Source organism: Epinephelus lanceolatus, chromosome 15, assembly GCF_041903045.1.
Source record: "Epinephelus lanceolatus isolate andai-2023 chromosome 15, ASM4190304v1, whole genome shotgun sequence".
In the NCBI taxonomy this organism is placed as follows: Eukaryota; Metazoa; Chordata; class Actinopteri; order Perciformes; family Serranidae; genus Epinephelus; species Epinephelus lanceolatus.
The window spans coordinates 18,998,549-19,018,818 of NC_135748.1; the positions used below are offsets into that span (position 1 = coordinate 18,998,549).

At 42.9% G+C, this 20,270-nt stretch overlaps 1 protein-coding gene across 4 annotated transcripts in view; it reads right to left on the bottom strand.

Annotated features, from left to right (window-relative positions):
• LOC117267165 (formin) overlaps nt 1–20,270 on the bottom strand; it is a 66,417-nt gene that overhangs the window by 29,552 nt on the left and 16,595 nt on the right. For all 4 annotated transcript variants that reach the window (XM_078175017.1, XM_078175016.1, XM_033642882.2 and 1 more), the window contains 5 exons: nt 20,016–20,136; nt 17,807–17,868; nt 15,472–16,178; nt 9,448–9,589; nt 2,655–2,742 (listed from right to left, as the gene is read on the bottom strand). In XM_078175017.1, coding sequence (XP_078031143.1) covers nt 2,655–2,742; nt 9,448–9,589; nt 15,472–16,178; nt 17,807–17,868; nt 20,016–20,136 — 1,120 coding nt within the window. The remainder of the gene's footprint in view (nt 1–2,654; nt 2,743–9,447; nt 9,590–15,471; nt 16,179–17,806; nt 17,869–20,015; nt 20,137–20,270) is intronic.

A 20,270-nucleotide genomic window follows, 5' to 3' on the forward strand; every position in this document is an offset into this window, starting at 1 on the left:
TAACCCATTTGAAGGTTTGACTCATTCCTGGGGCATTATATTCGACATTCAGAACATTAGTTGGTAGCGAACCTCTGTTTATGTAAAGGTGTAGTGAAGTAATTGGGTCCTGGGCAGAGAATGAAACATGCTCCCTGTGTGTGTATTGTGATATTCTCACTGTTCTTTGTTGTGATAAGGTCCGGCCATGTCTGTATGTTAGTGCATGTAAGTCCTGTATGTGTATATCACTGGCTAGCTAATCTCTGCCACAGGTGCTACACACATTCAGTGATTACTGCGGATACCACCGTCCTGACCCATGTTGACAGGATGGCATCAAGGCGGAAGCGTAGTGCTTATCCCCTTGTTACCCCCCAGGTTAACCCCTTTAGCTCTGTCAGTGCTGTTGCTGTCGTTAGCGCCGTTTACACTGTTAAAACCGTTAGCTAATAGCTGCCGGCTCAACCACCTCCATGTTGAGAACCGTGCACTATGCAGACAATCCTGGCCCAAACTCTGTATCATAGCAAAACTCTCAAATGTTTCTGGCTAACAGCCACAGTCACCACAAGTGACATTTACTCGATGACTGTATATGATAAAATGTATTGTAACATTTGCACAATGTCAGTTACACAGCAAAATCTAGCAAATGTTTGCTAACATTAGCCACCGTAAACTACTGGTCATGAGGGACCATCTAACAGTACACCCCAGAGTATGCTGAAGTATGACAAGGATTTGGTTTAACGTTTAATTGATAAGAGGAAAAATGTATTTCACGTCGTTAGTATAGCCTTGCCTTAATAATTCTCGTCTTGTTAACTTAAATTAGGTTTTAAATCATAATTTTGTTAACTCAACACTGCCAAAATTAAAAGATGGTACTTTAAACACTAAGGCATAGTTTTGGAAAATTGTGTCAGGTAGAAAATCATGTTTATAGAAGTGTAAAAAGGTGCAGGTTTTAGTATCAGTTCCATACCGACTGTGTATTGTACCACAACAAGTAAATAAAACAATTTGAACAACACAACCCTTGTCTTTTCAATCACACTGCTCCCAGCTAACAAGGTAATACTTTGCATTCTGGTTCCCAGCTGTTCCCATTGCAGAGAAGCTGTCAATGTGGTCCCAATGTCTGGATCAGAGAGAATGCTGGAGGTCCATTTCCTACATCTTATTAGAGTGGATTATTCAGTCCCTCAGCCATGCAGCCGTCAATCACACACCAAAGGGGGGCCTGCTCCAGAGTGCACAGGAGCACTCTGATCCGAGGGGAGCCGGATATCTCTCCACACCGACAGATCAAAGCCTGCCTGCCAACCGCCTCACACCCTCTCCTTCCACTTTTCACTCATCGGCTTTGGTGTGGAAGGGCATGTGTGGTGTGTGAACGTGTGTATGTGTGCGTGTGGTGAGGTGGTGTGTGGGGGTGAGCCTCTCTTTGCCCTTGAACCATGGTGGCCTTTGAGGTCCCCCAGTCACTCTGGCGGGTGCAGTTGACCCCCCCTCTCTCCCTCCACCTAGAGTGCTACCTTCTCTACTCCCCTCCTTCCCTCGCTCTCTCCCTCCCTAGTAGCTCTAATTACATTACATGTCCCATGTCCTTTTAATTTGGCAACAAAGGGGAGGCAAGCAGGCGAGGCCAGGGACCGGAGGCCTTAGAAGTGCTTATTAAGGTGCTGTCCTTCATTGTCAGATTCAAATTGTCCATTTCACATACAACCCCTATTAAGGCACAAGGAAGCAGCCTCACGCTGGGTGTTTTACCAAACCACCTCTACAAACTGACGCTGGAGCAGAGAGAAAAGCACTGAAGGGAAGGGAGGAAAAAAATCTAAACAAAATGGGCGTCCTGGTGCTGTGTGCTGTTTGGCTTGTGTTTGAGGTGGTTTTATGTGGTAGCACAGTGTCTGCTAACTGTGGAAGGTGGTTTTGTACATGCTTAGATCATTAGTGGGGTGTCAGTCCCATTAGGCTTGTGGAAACCGTCACTGGCTACAATAAACAGATCTGCTGGCCGCATGCTCAGACTAGGAGGCGGCAGGCACTCTCCGCCACAGTCCCAGGACAGGACCAGTTCCTGGCCCATCTATGCTGTCCCCAGCACAAATATTATGTGTTTACACACACACACACACACACACACACACACATGCCTGCATTTTCCACAGAACAGCCAAGTATGCAATCAATCCATGCAGCTCCTCAAATGAATGAGATGGCAATTTGATTTTAACCAGTGCAGCAGGGATTTAAAGTAGCCTGACAGAAAAACTGAAAAGCAGCTTTCATCCCAGTGTTGCCGTCTCACATTTTGACAAATCGAGGCATTTTTTCTTTCCCACAGTGGTAACTGGAAAAATCATCCATGTTCCACTTGAAACACAAATTAATCAGGAATAAAGTGTCTCTGGTTACAAATTAGTAGCTGTCAAGAGGCTGGAAATTACTCTCTGCTGCAGAGCTCGCTATCTCATCTCTAAAAATAACTCCATCTGCATTTCATCAGGAATCTTCCTCAATTTATCGTTAAACTGGACTGTAAATTCACTTTATTGCTGTTGAATCTAAAGAGGAGCTCATTTTCTATAAAGAGATTTAAATATCAAAGTGTGCGCAAGCATCTAGAAATGTTGAACAGACTGACATCAGAAAATATTTTTCACCTTGCTGAATGTCCTTCATCTCCAGATGCAGGCTCGATATGAGGATGCCGACTGCTTGTGAACGCTTCCCGTCCAGCAGCTTGACAATCTGGAGAAAAAAAAAAAAAAGAATTCACGCTATTAAATATTAATCATTACACTGAAGAATATTAGTGGGATTTAGTATAAAATCCACAGTCTGCATTTCAGTTAATAAGGCTTAAGCTGATTGCCACATCTTCAGTTAATTCTATTTTTTTTTTTAGGTTAACAGGATAGTGACTCATTATTTAGAGGAGAACATCATTTATGTCCATTAAAGGGATTGTTTGGATCTTTTGAAGTGGGGTTGTATTATTACTTATCCATACTCAGTGTATTACATACAGTAGAAGTCAGGCGTGATGCCCTCAGTTTGAAGAAATAGGCTGTTGGACATGGAATATAAGCAATATACTGCTGTGGATGGGTCAGCAATAAAATGTATTTCAGTAACTTAAAAAAAAGTCACATCTAAAAAAATAAATATCAGTATAAGTGTACGCTATATTTAGAATATTTTCACTGTTTAACCTTAATGTCAGATAGTGAATTGTGAAGGGGAACTAAAGCTGTTATATTGCTCTCTTCAAAGCCCGACTCCACTGAGAAAATCAGTAATTTAACGATGCTGAACAAAGGAGCTGTTCGTCTACTGTTGCCTTGATCAGATAGTTTGTGTAAATGTGTGATTTTGGCATTTTAAAGGGGTATTTTGGATTCACCAAAGTCACACAATACCACCAACTAATTAACTGATCAAGGCAGCGGTAGACCAGCAGCTCCTATGTTCAGTGAGCTAAAATTACTGTTTTTGTCAAATGAGTCTGGTGGCTTTGACGAGAGCATAGATGGGAACTGAAGCTGTTAAAGCAATGGAAATACTCTTAATATAGTGTACACTTAAACTGTTATAGATTTTTTTTAAGTGGCACTTTTTTTTAGGTAGCTAAAATACATTTTGCTGTTGCCCCATCCTCAGCAGTACATTGCTTAGCTTCAGTGTCTGTACTCCAGCCTGCTTCTCCAAACTGAGAGCGTAGAGGCAGACATCTACTGCTTGTAATATACTGTCTATGGATAAGTACCTCATACAATCCTACTTGAAAAAAAATCTGAACTATCCCTTTAATACTATTTTGTATGATGTTAGTTTTGAATTTGAACTAATATTACTGTTAATGACTTTAAAATCTGATACGGCTTTATATCCTCACTCCAAATTATACCTCAGATGTCTTCACACCTACATTTATCATCAGCGCCATTACTCAAACACAGACATAAAACAAACTGAGGAACAGATGGTGAATAAAAAGTTCATTTCTGCGATGAGAGGCCGCCTGAAAATCACTTAGTCACTTCCCCCGGCTGTGGAAGCAGATGATAGATGATTAGCGAGACAGAGAGCCTGAAGGGCCCGGTTAGTCTAAGCAGCCTGGGAATCATCTGGATTGACCCAAACGACCAGACTAATCAACACACATTGTCATAACCCATCATCATGATGCAAACGACTGGGGAAACATAGCCGGGACACACTTTGTCAGGTTACATCAATGAGGGGGCAAAGTTAAAACAGAAGAAACGCACCTCCTCCAGTTTACCGAAGAACATGTGTGAGATATAATCAAAAAATATCAAGTCGCAGTGAAAGTACAAAGGCAAAAGTGGCACCATAAAAGGACAGTCTAGAAGAGCAAGGCACAGAGAAGCGGGGCTTTTATAACAAACTATAAATTCACAGGATTTTTATTTGTGCCTACACATGGTCACAATTACTTATGACTGAATTAGCCGTAAAGCCAGAGAGAGTTTTGGCAAGGTAAAGCCCTGCTCTAAAAGTTAATGTGTCAGGCTTCTTCATTAGGTATTATGGCGTTGTCGGCTACTGGGCTGTCCAGTGGGAGCTGGAGAGCAGAAGCCTTAGAAGTGGGTATTGCATTACAGGGCGTTAGTGGGTGCCATGCTGCTTCCAGCTCTATTACCTGGATCACTGGGGATCTCCCACTCTGGGGACTTGAGACGGCTGAGTACCAGGCTTTCCCAACACCTCTAATTAACCACTTTGGACGGGCCACACTAAAAGCAGCCCAGGAACCCTTCCCGCTCGCTGTGGCTGCAGAACTCGCCAATTAGCCTAAACAGTTACGTTAATGAGAAAAGACAACTGATGCTGGATGCTTGGTTTCAGACACGCAAACAGCTCGGGGAAGAGGAGGGAGCCGCGTGATGCTGATGCTGAGACAGGTAGACATCTAACGGCTCCCTCCTGTGGGCAAACACAGAACTTTTATTTAAAAATTTGCTGTGCACAGCTGAATAACACAGACAGGTCAAAGGAAAGGGGAGAAGAGAGTGAAAAAGCGAACAGCTCTAAGAAAATAAACAAAATCAAGGAGGGAGACACAGGGAGTGTCGGGCAGTTTGAGCTGAAGCAGGTGGCTGATGTTAGGCGAGGTGGGCAGGGTGATGCAGGTTCAGAGCCGAGCGGATAGTTTACACAACCACGGCTGAGCAGCCAGCCTGCTCCGCGGTGACTGTCTGTCTGACTATCTGTCTGGAATCACCCAGGCAGATGTTACAATAACAACTGGATCAAGACTTCCCATCAATAACCACCTACGATACACGCAGCAACCCCAGTCTCACCCAGCGGTGTTAATCTTACACCCACTCTCCTACGTCAGAGCCCGAGCTTCAAATATGTCTTTAATAAACGCACGATTGCTCATAAGTCATTCCCATAACTTGGTTAAAGCTGCTGTTTGTTTAAGGAGATCCGCTATGTATAAACTTGATACAGGTTTGATTTATGTGGCTAGAGGAAATTGCTGTTTTGGTATTTACCGATGTGCATTTTTGCAAGCACACAAACTCAACAGCAGATTTAGCTCGATTGATTTCTTCATCCCTCCCTTTCTTCTAATCCCTCAATCAAGAATGCACCGACATGCCCATCCTCTCCGCCGCACCCCCCCCCACTCCTATAGGTGCCCCATCTTCATTGCCTCCTCTAGCCAGTGGAGTGGAGCCACATGCCTGCAATTATACCCCTGGTCCAGTCCGGTCCGGTCTGCTCTGCTTGGGTGGGAGAGCTCTCTTCCATGTCATCTTCTCCGCTTTGATATGCTAATCAGCAGAGAGAGAGAAAGGGCTCCAGAGTAAACAAGAGCTTTGATTTTTCTATGGCACACATGATAAAGATTAACTTGCTCATGTAGGCATCGGCCGCATGATCCCCGAGTTTCAACTTTTAGGCGTGTGGAGTTGGTGGAAAGCGGGGAAGTGGCTCATATGCATAATGTACACACACATTCCATTCCCTCCCACTCATCTCCTCTCGCCGCACACGGCCCCGGGCTGTGGTGTTAGCATGATCTGGCAACACTTTCTGAGCAAGTGCATAATGGCTCGCGAGGACGTGCCGTCATCTCAAACACACACACGCGCGTTCAAGTACACAGAAACACACACACGTCAGTGCATACACAAACACAGGCAGAGACAAACAAACAAGGTAACTGTAACACTCTCACACACTGATTCAATGGCAACACTGTAGCTGAATTCTGTGCAGATTCGGAGTGTGTGTCAACAGGGACGGGAGGCAGGCAGTCTGCATGAGTGTCCACTGGTATTACAGAGGGACAGAGACTACTGTCTGGTCAGACTCTGCAGAGTAAGGCAGCCTGCCCGGCCAAGTATTTATCAAACTCGTGAAGATTTCACTAAGAATGCTCTAAGGAGCCAAATTAGGACTTCTCTGAAAGATGAAGAATAAAACAGACATACTACTTACAGTGAAGTGTTCAAGCACCTCTCAAGTATTCACATGAATGCCTAGAGAGGAATAACCAATCTAAAATAAGGATTTGACCTATATCTATCCCTTGGAAATAAACTATAGCCGAAACGATTATTCAGTCAATCACGTAGCTGACTGTCTAAAAATTAATCAGCAACTATTTTGACGATTAATCTTCTTGAAGTCATTTTTAAGCAAAAATTGAATATAGTTATAGTTCAATAGTAATAGATCAAGCTAAATTACTGGTATAACCTCTCAGCTACCTTTACTGATTTTCACGATTCACACACGTACTACATTCAAGAACATTGCGGTCTTGTGCCTCTTCACACATGCCAAGGCAACGCTGGAGTAGATGGGGCAAGGGACAATCTGCCGATGGTGGTAGTGCAACACTTACGGATGCCAACTGCCATAAAACTCAACAGAAGAAGACGAAGAAGATGGATGCGCTCCAAATCGTATAGTTTTCCTTTTTCCTTTTAGTAGGTACTGCAGCTGCCCTTAAAAAGTACGTACTATTGCATGCAGTATGCACACAATCGGGACATACTACTTTCTCATAACATTACGCCCTGAACTTTGACCCTCTTGCTTTTATACCTGTTACCTTGGAGATAAAGCAAATGCCCATTACCAAGTTAGCCAGAGACGGAGATCAACCTGGAGAGCTCTGCAGTTGTTACTTTGCAATGTTCGAGTTTAACTTTAAAGTTATAACTGCACAGATTGTAGATTCTGACATTTCATATTTGCGACAGTGAAATTACATCTGCAGTTCCATGTCAGTTATTATTTTTACAGTTATGTCCTTTTGTTGTTTGTAATAATTACGGTCATTTTTTTCCACTTAATCAAAATTCCTATGATTACTATTTGACTGGTAATCTGTTTTTTGAATGCACTTTCACCTGTCACTGCAGCTTCTGACAGCTGTCAATGAGCTGTCAAGCTGTCATCTCTCTGTGGCTCCATCGATGTGACGTATCACCTGCTGTGCAGAGGTTTGTTGGTCAGAATAGCCAAAAAAGCATGCTGGCTTGCACACTGCAAAATCGGACCAGATGTAGTGGAACATCCTGGGTTTTTTGGCATACTGCATTTCACATACTGTGTATTGGGACATACTAACTATTTTTCTGGCATCCTATATAGTATGTTAGTATGGGTAGTGAGATGCGCAGGAGAAAGTAGAAATAGTAGAAGAAGATGACGACAGATGCATGCAGGAACTCTGATGACATCCTACAGACCAAATCATTCATTAATTAAGAAAATAACCTGTAGATTAATTAATATTAAAAATTATCTTTAGGCATAAAATTAAGAAGTTGTACCTAACCATATAAAAAGGGTTAAAACTATTGGACATTGGCTGAAAATGTGAATAAAAGAAGAAGAAAAGCCATCCAATTTGTCTGATTTGCATTTTACCCCCCATTCAGTCCACTTTTATTATCCATTCCTCCTCTTCTCAGTAGCACCCAGTCTTAAACCTCACTCTTATCCCTTCCTCCCAAAGAAATCTGCTTCTCTTTGTCCTGTGCTTCCCTTCTTTTCTTTCCCAGCCGTTAACCAGCTGAACTTCTTGGAAGCCATCATCAGCTGATGATTCAGATGATTTCTCTCTCAAATGATTTCTCTCCCTTTAACTCAGAGTATAAACTTTCAGGGATAAAAAATGATTAAGTAAACAAGTTTCTTACATTTTGACGACCTCTCCAGTGAGTTGGACTTGCGAGCGGGGTGAAAACAACCATGCCTTCACGTATTCACTTCCCCTCTTTAATCGTAGAGTTGGACTCTGAATGCTCTCGCTGGCTCTAAACACAGACCTTTATATTAAATATAAGACTCCTGTCTAATCACAGTGCTGGGAACAAAATGTCTAAACACAGATATCAAACCCAGCCAGTGCACAGTATCTAAACTAGAGACCACACGGTGCATTGTCTCACATTAAAAAAAAAAAGCCACATGCTATGTTGGACCTTTCAGATTGATATGAATTTGAACAGTGTTTCCACTAGTGGGGTCAAACATCTTCCAGGCTGATGTAAGCCCAGACAGGAGACAGTTGGCAAGATTTGTGTCTGGATGTGGCTGTCTGAGTTGGATCAAATGTTGGACAGTTAGTCGCTTTGGAGTGACCAGACTGAAGGGATGAGATCTAAGGATGGAGATCAAGGACAGGAGAAGACATGCACACACACATTGTGGCCCTCTGGAGCGGAGTGGAGCCTTAACAAATTGATCAGAATAGGGGATGTGTATGGATTTAGAGGGGAGAGTCTGGGGCAGTGGCCGATTTTTAACTGCGTGGACGCCACAGTGAGGACCACGAGGCGGCCAGGATGCTGACGCAGCGCTGGCTGCAGCAGAGCTGCAGAGTTGCAACATCTGACAAGACGTCAACAAGTGTCTTTGGAGGGTTGGGGAACGATAGATCAATCTGGCACAAACGCACGCCTTTGCTGACTTTTCTCGACTTGCTTTATCTTTAAACTTCGAAGCTTACGCAGATGGTAAAAACAACATAATTCTGAAGCCCTACCTATGTTACAATCCTGCACAGTGAGCCTGGCTTGCACAGAAAAAAACAAGGGAGTGAACTCATAAACTGATGTTTGGTGTTGGCCCAGCATAACCTGGCAACTGCAAGCAACAATCTGGAGGAGGACCTGATGAGAGTCGCAATCCATTTCTTCCAGGTTCGACCTCTTGTTATTTCTTTCATTGATTTATGATTGAACGTGACAGCGTACAAAAAGCCTTTTTTAAACAAAGCTTGATAGGAAAGCGTGCAAACAACGCCCTCAGGTGGCTGCAGCCAGAGACAAAGTGCACAAGATAATCAAATGCAAATTAATTGTGCTTTCTATGCAATTGGCGTCGAGGAGAAAGTGAGACAATTAGAGGGTGTAAGCCGAACTGGGAAGAAGTAATTGGAGAAACTGAATCTACCTTCTTAGTTTTGGCTTTCTTCTCATAGGTGTCCGACAGGGGCTTCTTCTTTGGCTGTAGCGTGGCCTTGGAGAAAAGATCCTCAAACTCATTGGCGTTGACGATGTTTGGCTCCTGCAGAGAACCCCAGAGGGTGTTGTTGCTGGAAAACGAAACAAAGGTTTTAATTTATGCTGTTTTAGCTTTAAATCCAAGCATCAAAACTGAGACTCACAACGACAATAGCTCAGAGGGCAAGCTAGAAACATCTAAGTTACTTTCCTTGAGCTAAACAAATTGTGTGTTCTATTTGTGGAAGCTCATTTGATGTGTATTCAACCTGCCCACTGCTTCCAGTTTTTTCCATTTCGCTGTCCCACAAAAACTTGGCAGGAATCTCCGCAATCTCAACTTTAAAAAGCACTGTTTATGAGCTAGGTGGTAAAAATAACAAAAACTTTAAGACAAGCTTGTTTCTGTAATAAAGGATCATTTCCAGCGAATGCACGAGAACAAGGGGGGGCGATTGTGTTGTGTTTCAGAAGTTGCTGAGTAACACGGAAAAAACAAACAGAGGCAGAAATAAGAACAAGAGGTGTCTGAAGTCAAAAGGATGTTCAGGAGTTCGGCGCTCTGTTGCTCTTACCATCACATCTGTCTCTGCTTTCCTTCTCTAAGTCTCTTAATAAAACAGACATCAAATGGCTTACTAACAAATTAAATTTACACTCTCCCCCTGCACAAAAAAAAAAAAAAAAAAAAAAAAAAAAAAAAAAGATTCTGGAACGACGACATCTATAATACGCTGCCTGAGTACTGGTTTCCTATATCTTTTCACACGTCCCAGGCATGGGCGGATCATGAGACAATCGGACCCTGGGCAAAGGTATGTAAAAGGCCCCACCACCTCTTCAACACAGGGCAAGACACAGACTTTGTGGTGGTTTTGCCTTGTTTTTGTTGTTTTGCATCAGGGTATCCGCGGATCCTTGAAAAGTCTTAAAAAGTCTTAAATTCATGTATCTAAAATTAAGGCCTAAAAATGTCTTAAATTCATTAGAAATGTCTTAAATTGGTCTTAAATTCATTACTCAAAGGTCTTAAAATTGTTGTGGCAGGAATATTTAATCTGACTTTCTTTCTTTTCTTTTTTTTCCCTCGCAGCACTTTTCTGTGAGTGTCCATGCGCCGTCCAATAACGTCTTTTGCGTGCTCTGTGTGAAAAGGGCTGAACGGTGCGTGCTGGCCACCTGGCACTCAATATGCTGCTGTAGTGGTTTGTTTTCCAGACATGTGAGTATCTTTGAGCAGTGAAAGTTATTATTTATGTCTTTTTACTTGTCGGCAGTGATTTGTTTTCCACAGAGCTCTACGTGCGAGCATTTTACTCGCATTTGCAACTAAAAATAGTTTTGTGCCAGCAAAATAAATCATTCAGCACACTGTGCGAGTCCAGATTTCAACCAGCAGCAGAAACGAAAGGCGAATCCTGCTGGTTGTGGGTTGAACGGGGGTCTCAGACAGGAATACGGCGGTCAAATAGCCTACGGCGGCTCCGCGGCGCAAAATAGCGGCTTACCGGCGACAGAGAAGTCTGACTCCAGGTCCAGTAGCCTAATTTCCTCTTTCGTTGGCGTCATGACTGCCCAGTAGTACCTGGACAGCTGAGCCGCGGCGGTACAAAAGGTATGTGGCGTGTCAGAGGAGAAATGAGCCGTTCACATTTCTCTCTGTGGCAGGTAACGCCCACAAACCTCACTGCACTTTAGGGACTGTTCTTTACTTATGGAGGGACTGTTCTTTACTTGTCAGGGGAGGAGGGTGGCTGGCTGATTTTTATTTTATTTATTTATTTTATTTCAGTCCCCCCTATGTTAATCAGTTATTGGTGCTGTTTTTCAAGTATGAATAAGTCAATAAGTAATTTATTCCATTGAAATATCATTGATGTATTATAGAAAAGTGATTTATCTTTTTATAAATTACAAAAGGCACATCTGCCTCATTTTTGCTGTGGTATCGTGATACTACTCAGAACCATGATACTTTCACTGGTATCGTACCGTGGGTCCCAATTTTGGTACCGTGACAACACTAGATGTCACAGCCATTCCATTTGGAGTTGTGCAGTGAGGCGGCTCTGGTGCCGCTTAAAAAAAGTGTTCCCCCACTTTTGGGAGTGGGAAACACTGCTCTCTCAGAGGCCCAAAGTGTTCCCCTACTTCTAATTTTACAAATTAAGCGCTGGTTATAGGACAGCGGGATCCCCCAACCATCGCTTATATTTATAGTTTTTTCGGTCTTAAATTCCATTCAAGGTGGCATTAAAATGTATTAAAAAGTCTTAAATTTAACTTACTGAAACCTGCAGATACCCTGTGCATGTCTTTCTAGTCATTTTTCTGTCTCTTTGAGATTATTTTGTGTCTGTTTTGCCCATTTTTGCTGTTAATTTTGTCTATTTGCATTTTCTTTGCATGTCTTTGGGGTCTTTTTGAGTGTCTTCCTGGTCAGTAGTGTTTGGGTTCTCATTCATAGCATGTGTTTCGATGTCTCACTATGGGATACACCTCCCTGCGTATTCCTCAGAAGCATTTATCTCATTACACCAATCCTGATTGGCTGATGATTATTTTGAATAATGCTGGGTCGTAGCGCAGGCTATTTAATGGTAGGTGGATCCACCTGATGCTGCCGTCGCAATCACTAGCCAATCAGGATTGGCGTAATGAGATAAATGCTTCTGAGGAATACGCAGGGAGGCGTATCCCATAGTGAGACATCTCACTTATGCTACTCTGAGAACCGGGGTTACGAAAGTAACCTAAAGTTCTTGGGCCTGTGCACAGTAGGCCCAGGCAGTAATCTGTCCATGGTTGCAGGTGGTCATTGTTTAATGACATAGCATCTCATTTGTGAGCAGGTCATTCCCCCCAAGTCGAGGCCAATTAACTATGAGAAAGGGAACCTGGACGCAGCACACTAACAGCGCTGGCGGGCTTATCATGGCTTTAATACCAGCATAATCAACTGCACTGCCAGTGACTCAATCAGGGTCAAGTAAGTCCAATAGTTTCTGCAAGCAGTTGGCCTCCCATTGCAGTGGTCAGAGTATTCATCTGGGGCAGCCAAGAGGTTTTCTGTTGAAGACATAATAATACTGTCCCAAAATCCGCCTTTGATATTGCACTCCTTTTCGAGACACTGAGGAAAATAAGTCCAACGAGCAGCCTCCGACTCTGAACCCAACTGTGCAGGAAACTATCTTGGAAAAGAAAATTACATCCAAACCCCAAGAAATATTTCCATGCAAGACAACTTTTCTAATTGACCGGATTATGGCTATAATTGAGTTCCCCCCCAAAGCTCTGTTCCCCCTTTTCTTTACGCAGCTTCCCAAGAAAGTTTTGTCCAGCATGCCGCCAACCACACTTTGCGTTTCGGCTTGCATTTAAACACCTGGCGTCATTTCAAACCTTACGCTGTTCCCCCTCATAACTCAGAACCTCACACCATTAACAGAGATCACACAGCTGATCCAACTATAGTTAAACATCTGACCCATTTAATGCCCCTTAACGTGGCCCTTTACAGTTAAATTTATAGCTGACATGAAAATGCTGTAGTGTAGTCGCTCAGTCCTCCAGCACTGGACCAGGACCAGAGGGAAAGAGTGCGAACCACAACTCAGTTTCCCCCAATAATCCAGCCATGGAAATACAAGGCCATAAAGCTTGAAGCCTGGCACTCAGAGGCAGCAACCACAGCCACTGTAAATGGGCTGAATAATCCACTTACAATTACACAGTATCGCAAAAGGGCCAGTGGACGACGCAGCATTGTGCACCAACTATATCTTTGATATCTCTCTGAACAGGAGTGTTCAGGGCCAAACTAAGACCCCATTAGAGCAGGTTCAATGAAGCCTAGAACTTCATTAGCGCTGGGATAACTATCTTACTCCTGCAACTTCCCTCTGTCATCTCCCAGGGCTCTCTAAACGCCACTCTGATGACATGCTGCAGTAATCTGCCAAATCTTAAAAGAAAATGAGGTTGTTCAGTCAATTATTACGCTAATAAAGGATAAATACAAACATCAGCTGAGGTTTGCTAGCATTGGGCTCCCTGTAGCCTTAGGTTTAAATTAGTTCAGGGAAAAGAAATGCCAAGTATAAGGTGCCATTATATGAGTTTTGTGTGCTAGTAACAATTCTGCATGATGACTGCTTAAAGGGACAGTTCACCCTAAAATCAAAATACATATTTTCCTCTCACCTGTAGGGCTATTTTACAGTCTAGATTGTTTTAGTGTTAGCTGCCATGTGTTGGAGAGATCAGCTGTAGAGATGTCTGCCTTCTCTCAAATGTAATGGAACCAGACGGCACTTAGCTTGTGCTGCTCAAAGCGCCAAAAAAATACATTTGAAAAACTCAACAGCAATGCCTCTTTCTAGAAATCATGACCCAGTTACTAAAAATAATCTACAGACCTTTTTTCTTTTAATTAATCTACACCCGCCAACCATATCACTGCACGGAAGGAAGTGTACACCTACTGAGCTAGCTAATGTTACAGCTCAGCCGATGAGGACAACATTGCACTGTCACAAGCAAGACCTCCTCATCCATAAATACATACCCACTTCCGTCTGTGTGGTGATAAAGTTGGCGAGTGGAGTTTGGTAAAAACAAAATAATTCCAACAGGAAAATGCTCACAACAAGATCTGTTTAAGGGTGCTTTCACACCTGCCCTGTTTGGTCCGGTTCAATTGAACTCAAGTTTGTTTGCCCCCTAAGTGCGGTTCGTTTGGGCAGGTGTGAACACAGCAATCGCACTCAGGTGCACACCAAAACAACCGGACCGAGACCTTCTTGAAGAGGTGGTTTCAGTCCGGTTACAAATGAACTCTGGTGCGGTTCATTTGTGGTGAGAACTTGTTCAGACCTCGATCTGAACCAACTGCAGTCACATTACACATTGTTTGGGTCGAACATGAGCATGTTACAGTCCTGGAGTAATATGTGCGGCTCCTCCTGTACTGCCTTACGCTTTCAGTGCATCCAATGCATCAAAGCACTGTTTTCTAGTTGGAGCCGTGCGTTGTTTTCAAACTGTATGGTTTGACTAAAATGAACAATGACAGCAATATAGTCCACGATGACCAGCGTTAAATCAACCTGCGTAGTTGTCCCTCCATTGTGACATTAGAAAATGTCACATTTATCTGTCAAGTGTACTCTTCTTCAACGTTGTTTACCTCCTGAATTTTTCCCGCATGGAAATTCTGACCAATCAAGAGCAGCTTTCTCGCACAAGGCATTTGATCTGGTCCATTTGTAAATGCTCCCGTGAGAACATGAACCAACTCTAGGCAATCATGCAACTTTGTAACAAAATCAGTCCCTGATTCGGACCAAAACAAGCGAACTTAAGGTCTGAAAGCACCCTAAGTATGAATAAATATGTACTTTTGATTTGGGGTGAACTGTCCCTTTAACGGATATTTCCAGTTTATTACATTTTGGGTCTTATTTTTGTAGTTTTGGCCATCATTTTTACAAGTTACACAATAATAACATGATACTCACCATAAAAAATTCTTATATCTGGGAGCACGGCAGCATCTCTACATTAAGTTTAATGGGGCAAGAAATCAATGCTCAGATGATTAGAGAGGTTATAAGAAAGCCAACAGTCTTTAGTTATTGGTCAACTATTAAATTGAGCACAACTGAAATGTTGACAAGAATCCCTCACTGCACAGTAAAATTGTGTGCACACAACCATGGTTGGAAGTCAGTCTGTAAATTGTGTTGAATGTTTACAACAGACAGTTTGGGCTGTAATTCTTCTTCTTGCCTCCTACTTTAAATAAATCTGGAGTGTTTCTTGTCTAGTCAGACTTTTTCATAGTAATGCTGCTGCATTCCCAGATATCTCTGCATTATTATTACAAACTGAAATGGCTAAAACACTGAAAACAAGACCCAAGTTGTTATCAATTATCCTTAAAAAGCAATATGAGCAAACTTCCACATACTTAGTGTCCTGGATCTGTATCCTGGTCCAGTACAGAGGCTTCATGGGACAGGCCGGCTCAACGGCACTTTTCCGTGGGGCCTTCTCCACGTTTGGGCTGAAACTGAATCCCCCCATAGGGGGAGGAGGTGGCGGGCCGCCGCCTGGAGGAGGGGGAGGAGGAGGTGGACCAGCTCCAGGTAGACCAGGTGGGGGAGGGGGAGGTGGTGGGGGCGGCGGACCACCTCCAGGGAGTGGGGGTGGTGGTGGAGGGGGTGGTGGCAGCGCACCAGTGTTGCCAGGCAAAGGGGGAGGAGGGGGAGGAGGTGGAGGTGGTGGTCCTGAGAGGCCTGGCGGGAGAGGGGGAGGAGGTGGCGGCGGCGGTGGGGGTGGTCCAGGAGGCCCTGGGGCCGTTCCAGCTTTCAGATTTAGTCCGATAGAGTCCAGGTTTAGTTTTTTAGGCACGTTCTGGTTGGGGCTTTGAGCGAGCCCGCCACTGTCGCCCTCAGGGCTCTTGATGAAGGTCTCCCTGTCTGTTTGGATGCTCACGGTGCGATAGGTCTTAGGTGTCAGGTCATCTGTTGTAGACACAGCAACATGGCGGACCTCGCGCTCCTGACCTGTAGTATACCCCTTGTCTCTTTGCAACTTAGCAATGACATCTTCCAGGTGTGATATTGCGACAGCGTGCTCACCCCGCACTTGGAAGATCTGAAGCTCAAAGTCGGACTGTAAGACAGAGCAGCCAGAATCAAAACAAATGCAGAATATCAGAACTTCCGTCTGTTCCCATCATATAATAAAATAAGATCATATTAGGTGACTGGCAATATGTCTCCTTGAATGAACTTGGTGTAAGTGTTTAATTATTCATCCAAGGGGTCCACTTGAACGTGATTCTTGGTTGAAAATAACAATAATGTTATTTTTTTCTCCCCTAAATTTATCCTCAATCGGAGGTTAATATCCAACTCTCACACCGACAATCTGGTCTAAGTTTTCATCTGACATTTCGAACAATGAAAAACAATCCCACCAAAGCGAAGTATTGATTTGATACAGAGAGGAAATTGTTTTGCCATAAATCCTACACATGTTCCTTATTAGCTCATGTCAGTTCAGAAATAGCATTAGGCACGTTCCTTGCCTTTCTTGTGGGCTGACTGCGGTACATGTTTCTCGGTGTCAGCATCGGTCCTCTAAAAGGTCGACGTCAAATTAAAGGCTTTAAGCAGACAGGCTGAGAAACCAATACTGAGGTCAGACTCTGCGAGGAAACAGTCCATAAAGCAATTTATCAGTGGTACAAATTGTGTAACACGGCCGCAGCTATGTTCTTTCAGTTTTTCCAAGGGTATGTGATAAGTGTGGCTCATGATTGCTCTCGACAGACGAAAAACACCTGTGAAACACTGCTCCGAACTTTGCCTTTTGAGGAATGAGCCATCATTTAAAATGGATTTGGAGTGAGCAATCATATTGGAGACAAAGGGGATGTCCATTACAGAGCTCTATATGTTTGGAAGACATATTATTTAATAAATGAAATTCTGGTCTCTTTTAAAGACATTTTTCATATTATATTATATCATATGTCACTAGAGTCACATCAGGACATTAAGCCATTAATAAAAACAGTTTGGTAATTTAAAGGTTTTATGTTTTTAATGGTTTACTCATTAAATGTTCATACTCTGGTCTGATTAATTTGTTGTTTGTGTACTTGAAGATTGCAGCCAAATTCCATATACAGTATATCTTAATTATAACACACTACAACTGCTACTGGCAGAAATTTGAGTCTGATTTATTTTTATTTTATTTCATTTTTATTTTTTAACCTATGTATATGGACCTTGAATGTACAAAAACCAAACCTTATTTAATGAACAGGTTCACTAACAATTTACCTTCAAAAGACATTTTATACACACAGCTCTGAGCAACTTCCAAACTTGTGACATGTTAAAGCTTCTCCTGCTGTTAAACACCAGTCCAGCTGCAGCACTTGAACATTTCATGCTTACTTAGTGCCATCTTGTGTTCAGGAGAGTCAACTGCTCTGTCAGATGACTGAAGATCCTCCAACATATTAAATACTTTATAAATTTGTCTAAATGTGCTGTTCGTGTACGTTTCACACACAGCAATTATTGGCACAAACATTCTGCTAAACCTTACTTCACAAATCCCAAATGCTAGTTGTTTCTGATCAACATTGTTCGTGGGAGCTTCCTCACTTTACTTCTTTCAACTTGCTGGCCCTAATAAAGGTGTCTGGGGCAAGTTTTCTCCAGTGTGTAATACCTTTTCAGTCAGTGTTATAACGTGTCTGCTAAAGTCATATGATCACTTACATGCATCCTCTCCAGATCTTCCTTGCACTCTCTCTTCAGTTGCAAGAGGGCAGCCTGGTGCTCTGAAAGGAGGCAGAACAAGGACACTTGCATGACGACAAATTCACTTTGATTTATTAAATATACACTGGCGTGTGTGCTTAATTCAATACAGTAATCACAGCTGATTGCCTGTGGTTTTTTACTCAGAGGGTTAGAATTATGTTTGTTGAGCTACTTGCTAATAGACTGGTAAGGTAAATCATTATCACGCTAACCTGCAAGAGCAGAGGCATACCAACGAGATGCACTTGTGTTAAGTGGTAAGATTCTACAGAAGGGTGGGTCACTTTCACTTTAAAAGGGCCGCATTGACAACTCAACCAACAGGTTTTAAATTATACTGCTGGCTCAAATGGAAGGCAAAACAAAACATCTTGTCAGGTCAAAACACAAAAACAAAAGAAAAAGCTGATGTCTTGGCTCTAATATTAAGATGAAGGCAATGAAGTGATAAGATCACCCACAACATGATTTATGTCCATGATGTTACAGTAGTATTTAGTCACTTTGTCAGAAAATGTCTACTATGCCATATCCTTTGTATAACATCTGTATCCTAAACTACAAGGTTAGGTTACACAGTGTACACCTGAATGTCTCATCCTCATAAAGATGTCTGTCACCTGCTGTCAAGCTTTTACTTCATTTTATTTGAAGACTAGGCTGTTGACGTTGGAGCTCATTTGTACAGTTTTGAGTCTTCACTTCGATTTATAAAACAAAACCCACAAAATGACCGTTTGTATATCATTTACTCACCATGTGTTACCCTGAATTTGTGAGTAGGGTTGCAACAGTATGATTTTCATGGTTCATGAAATACTGTTTTTGGATTCTTCGTTCACCATGGAGGCATGTGAGAAAATTATTCATGAATTCAAGGTATCACAGGGTAAATAATTGATACACAAATGATGATTTTGTGGATGAAATATTCCTTTAAAGGCCAAAACACACCGGCGCCGTACGACGCGCGTCAAAACAGCCGCCCCCATTATTTTCTATTTACAAACCCACACTGGTGGCGGCTCGACACACGTCGACGTGCCGCAGCGCGCCGCGGCACTTTACGCTATTGTCCTATTTTTCCAGCGTTGCCGCCCTTGAAAAAGCGGTTGGCAACCAGTACCGCCACCTAGTGGACTGGAGTGTGCAACAGAAATCCGGTTGACGCCCCGCAGCGTGATGCTTTTTGTGTGTGTTGGGGGTGGCACTTGACTTGCGTCAATGACGCCGCCGTCATATGACGCCTCCGGTGTGTTTTGGCCTTTAGACTTAAAAGAAGATCACATGCAATGATTAATCTGAGCCAATGATTAGAGATCAGCTGATCTATAAAACTACTGTAGCTCTACTTAACAGTCAATTATTTGCACTAATCAAATAGTACTCTTATCTAGCACCGTACGTGTGGTGAAGTAGTGTTAGAAAGAATGCATGTTATGAATGCATGTGTTGGTTTATCTATATGGCGCACAGTTTTGACTTTTGCTCTGCTTCTGAAGTTCCACACACTATTCTCTTACACAAGAGCAAACCCTGATCATGGAGCACAATCACCAGAATAATCCACAATTGCTAGTCCTAATCTATTCTCAGGGATGACGCTGCACCACGCACAACACCCAACAGCTGTTGCACTGCACTGTACGTTTTTAGCTCAACACAATTCACTGTACCCAGAACATGAAAGGAAAGCTTTATACTTTATAATTCAATCAGCCCATCCGCAGCCGTGTGTGTGCTTTTAACCTATCTGTGTGTCATTACACCTTTAGAGTACGAGGTGGGCCAAACATGGCGTGCTGCCCAGAGTATACTTGATTCCATTAAATGTTTTTTTTTACCTCTGACACCCACACATGAGAGCCTGTGGTGCCACGAAACAGCAACCACACAAACAGCGGCATTAAGGTGCAGACACAGACTCACTGTGTTCTTAAATGGATTTAAAGGATGTATTACACCCTGCTGATGATACTTAGGTAGCTCTGCATGACTTGTCACAGAGCTTTAAAGTGTGAGTGCTTAAAGGTTGTGGTGGATCTACTTTTCTTTCAAGAGATCCATTCATAAATACAATGGTGTAAATACTATAGCTGCAACAGCCCTTACCCAGTGTGAGGACAGACAACAGTGTCTAAAGCAACAAGCTTGTGGTTCTTACCTGCCTCGGTGTATTTGAGCCCCACCTTCTCTTCCTCATCTTTAGGTTTGGGTGGGGGCCACACAGCCTGAAGACGCCCTGGGGTCCTGTCCTCGCTGTCTGTAGGGGATGTGACCTCCGTCTGTGGGGAGACAATACGTGCAAAAATGTCAGTCTGACAATGCAAGGAAACAGCACCAATTTGCCTCATCAGTTTCCTGTCTTTGGCAAACTACATGTGCAACTTAGATTTCTAGAAAGAAAGATGAAAATAGT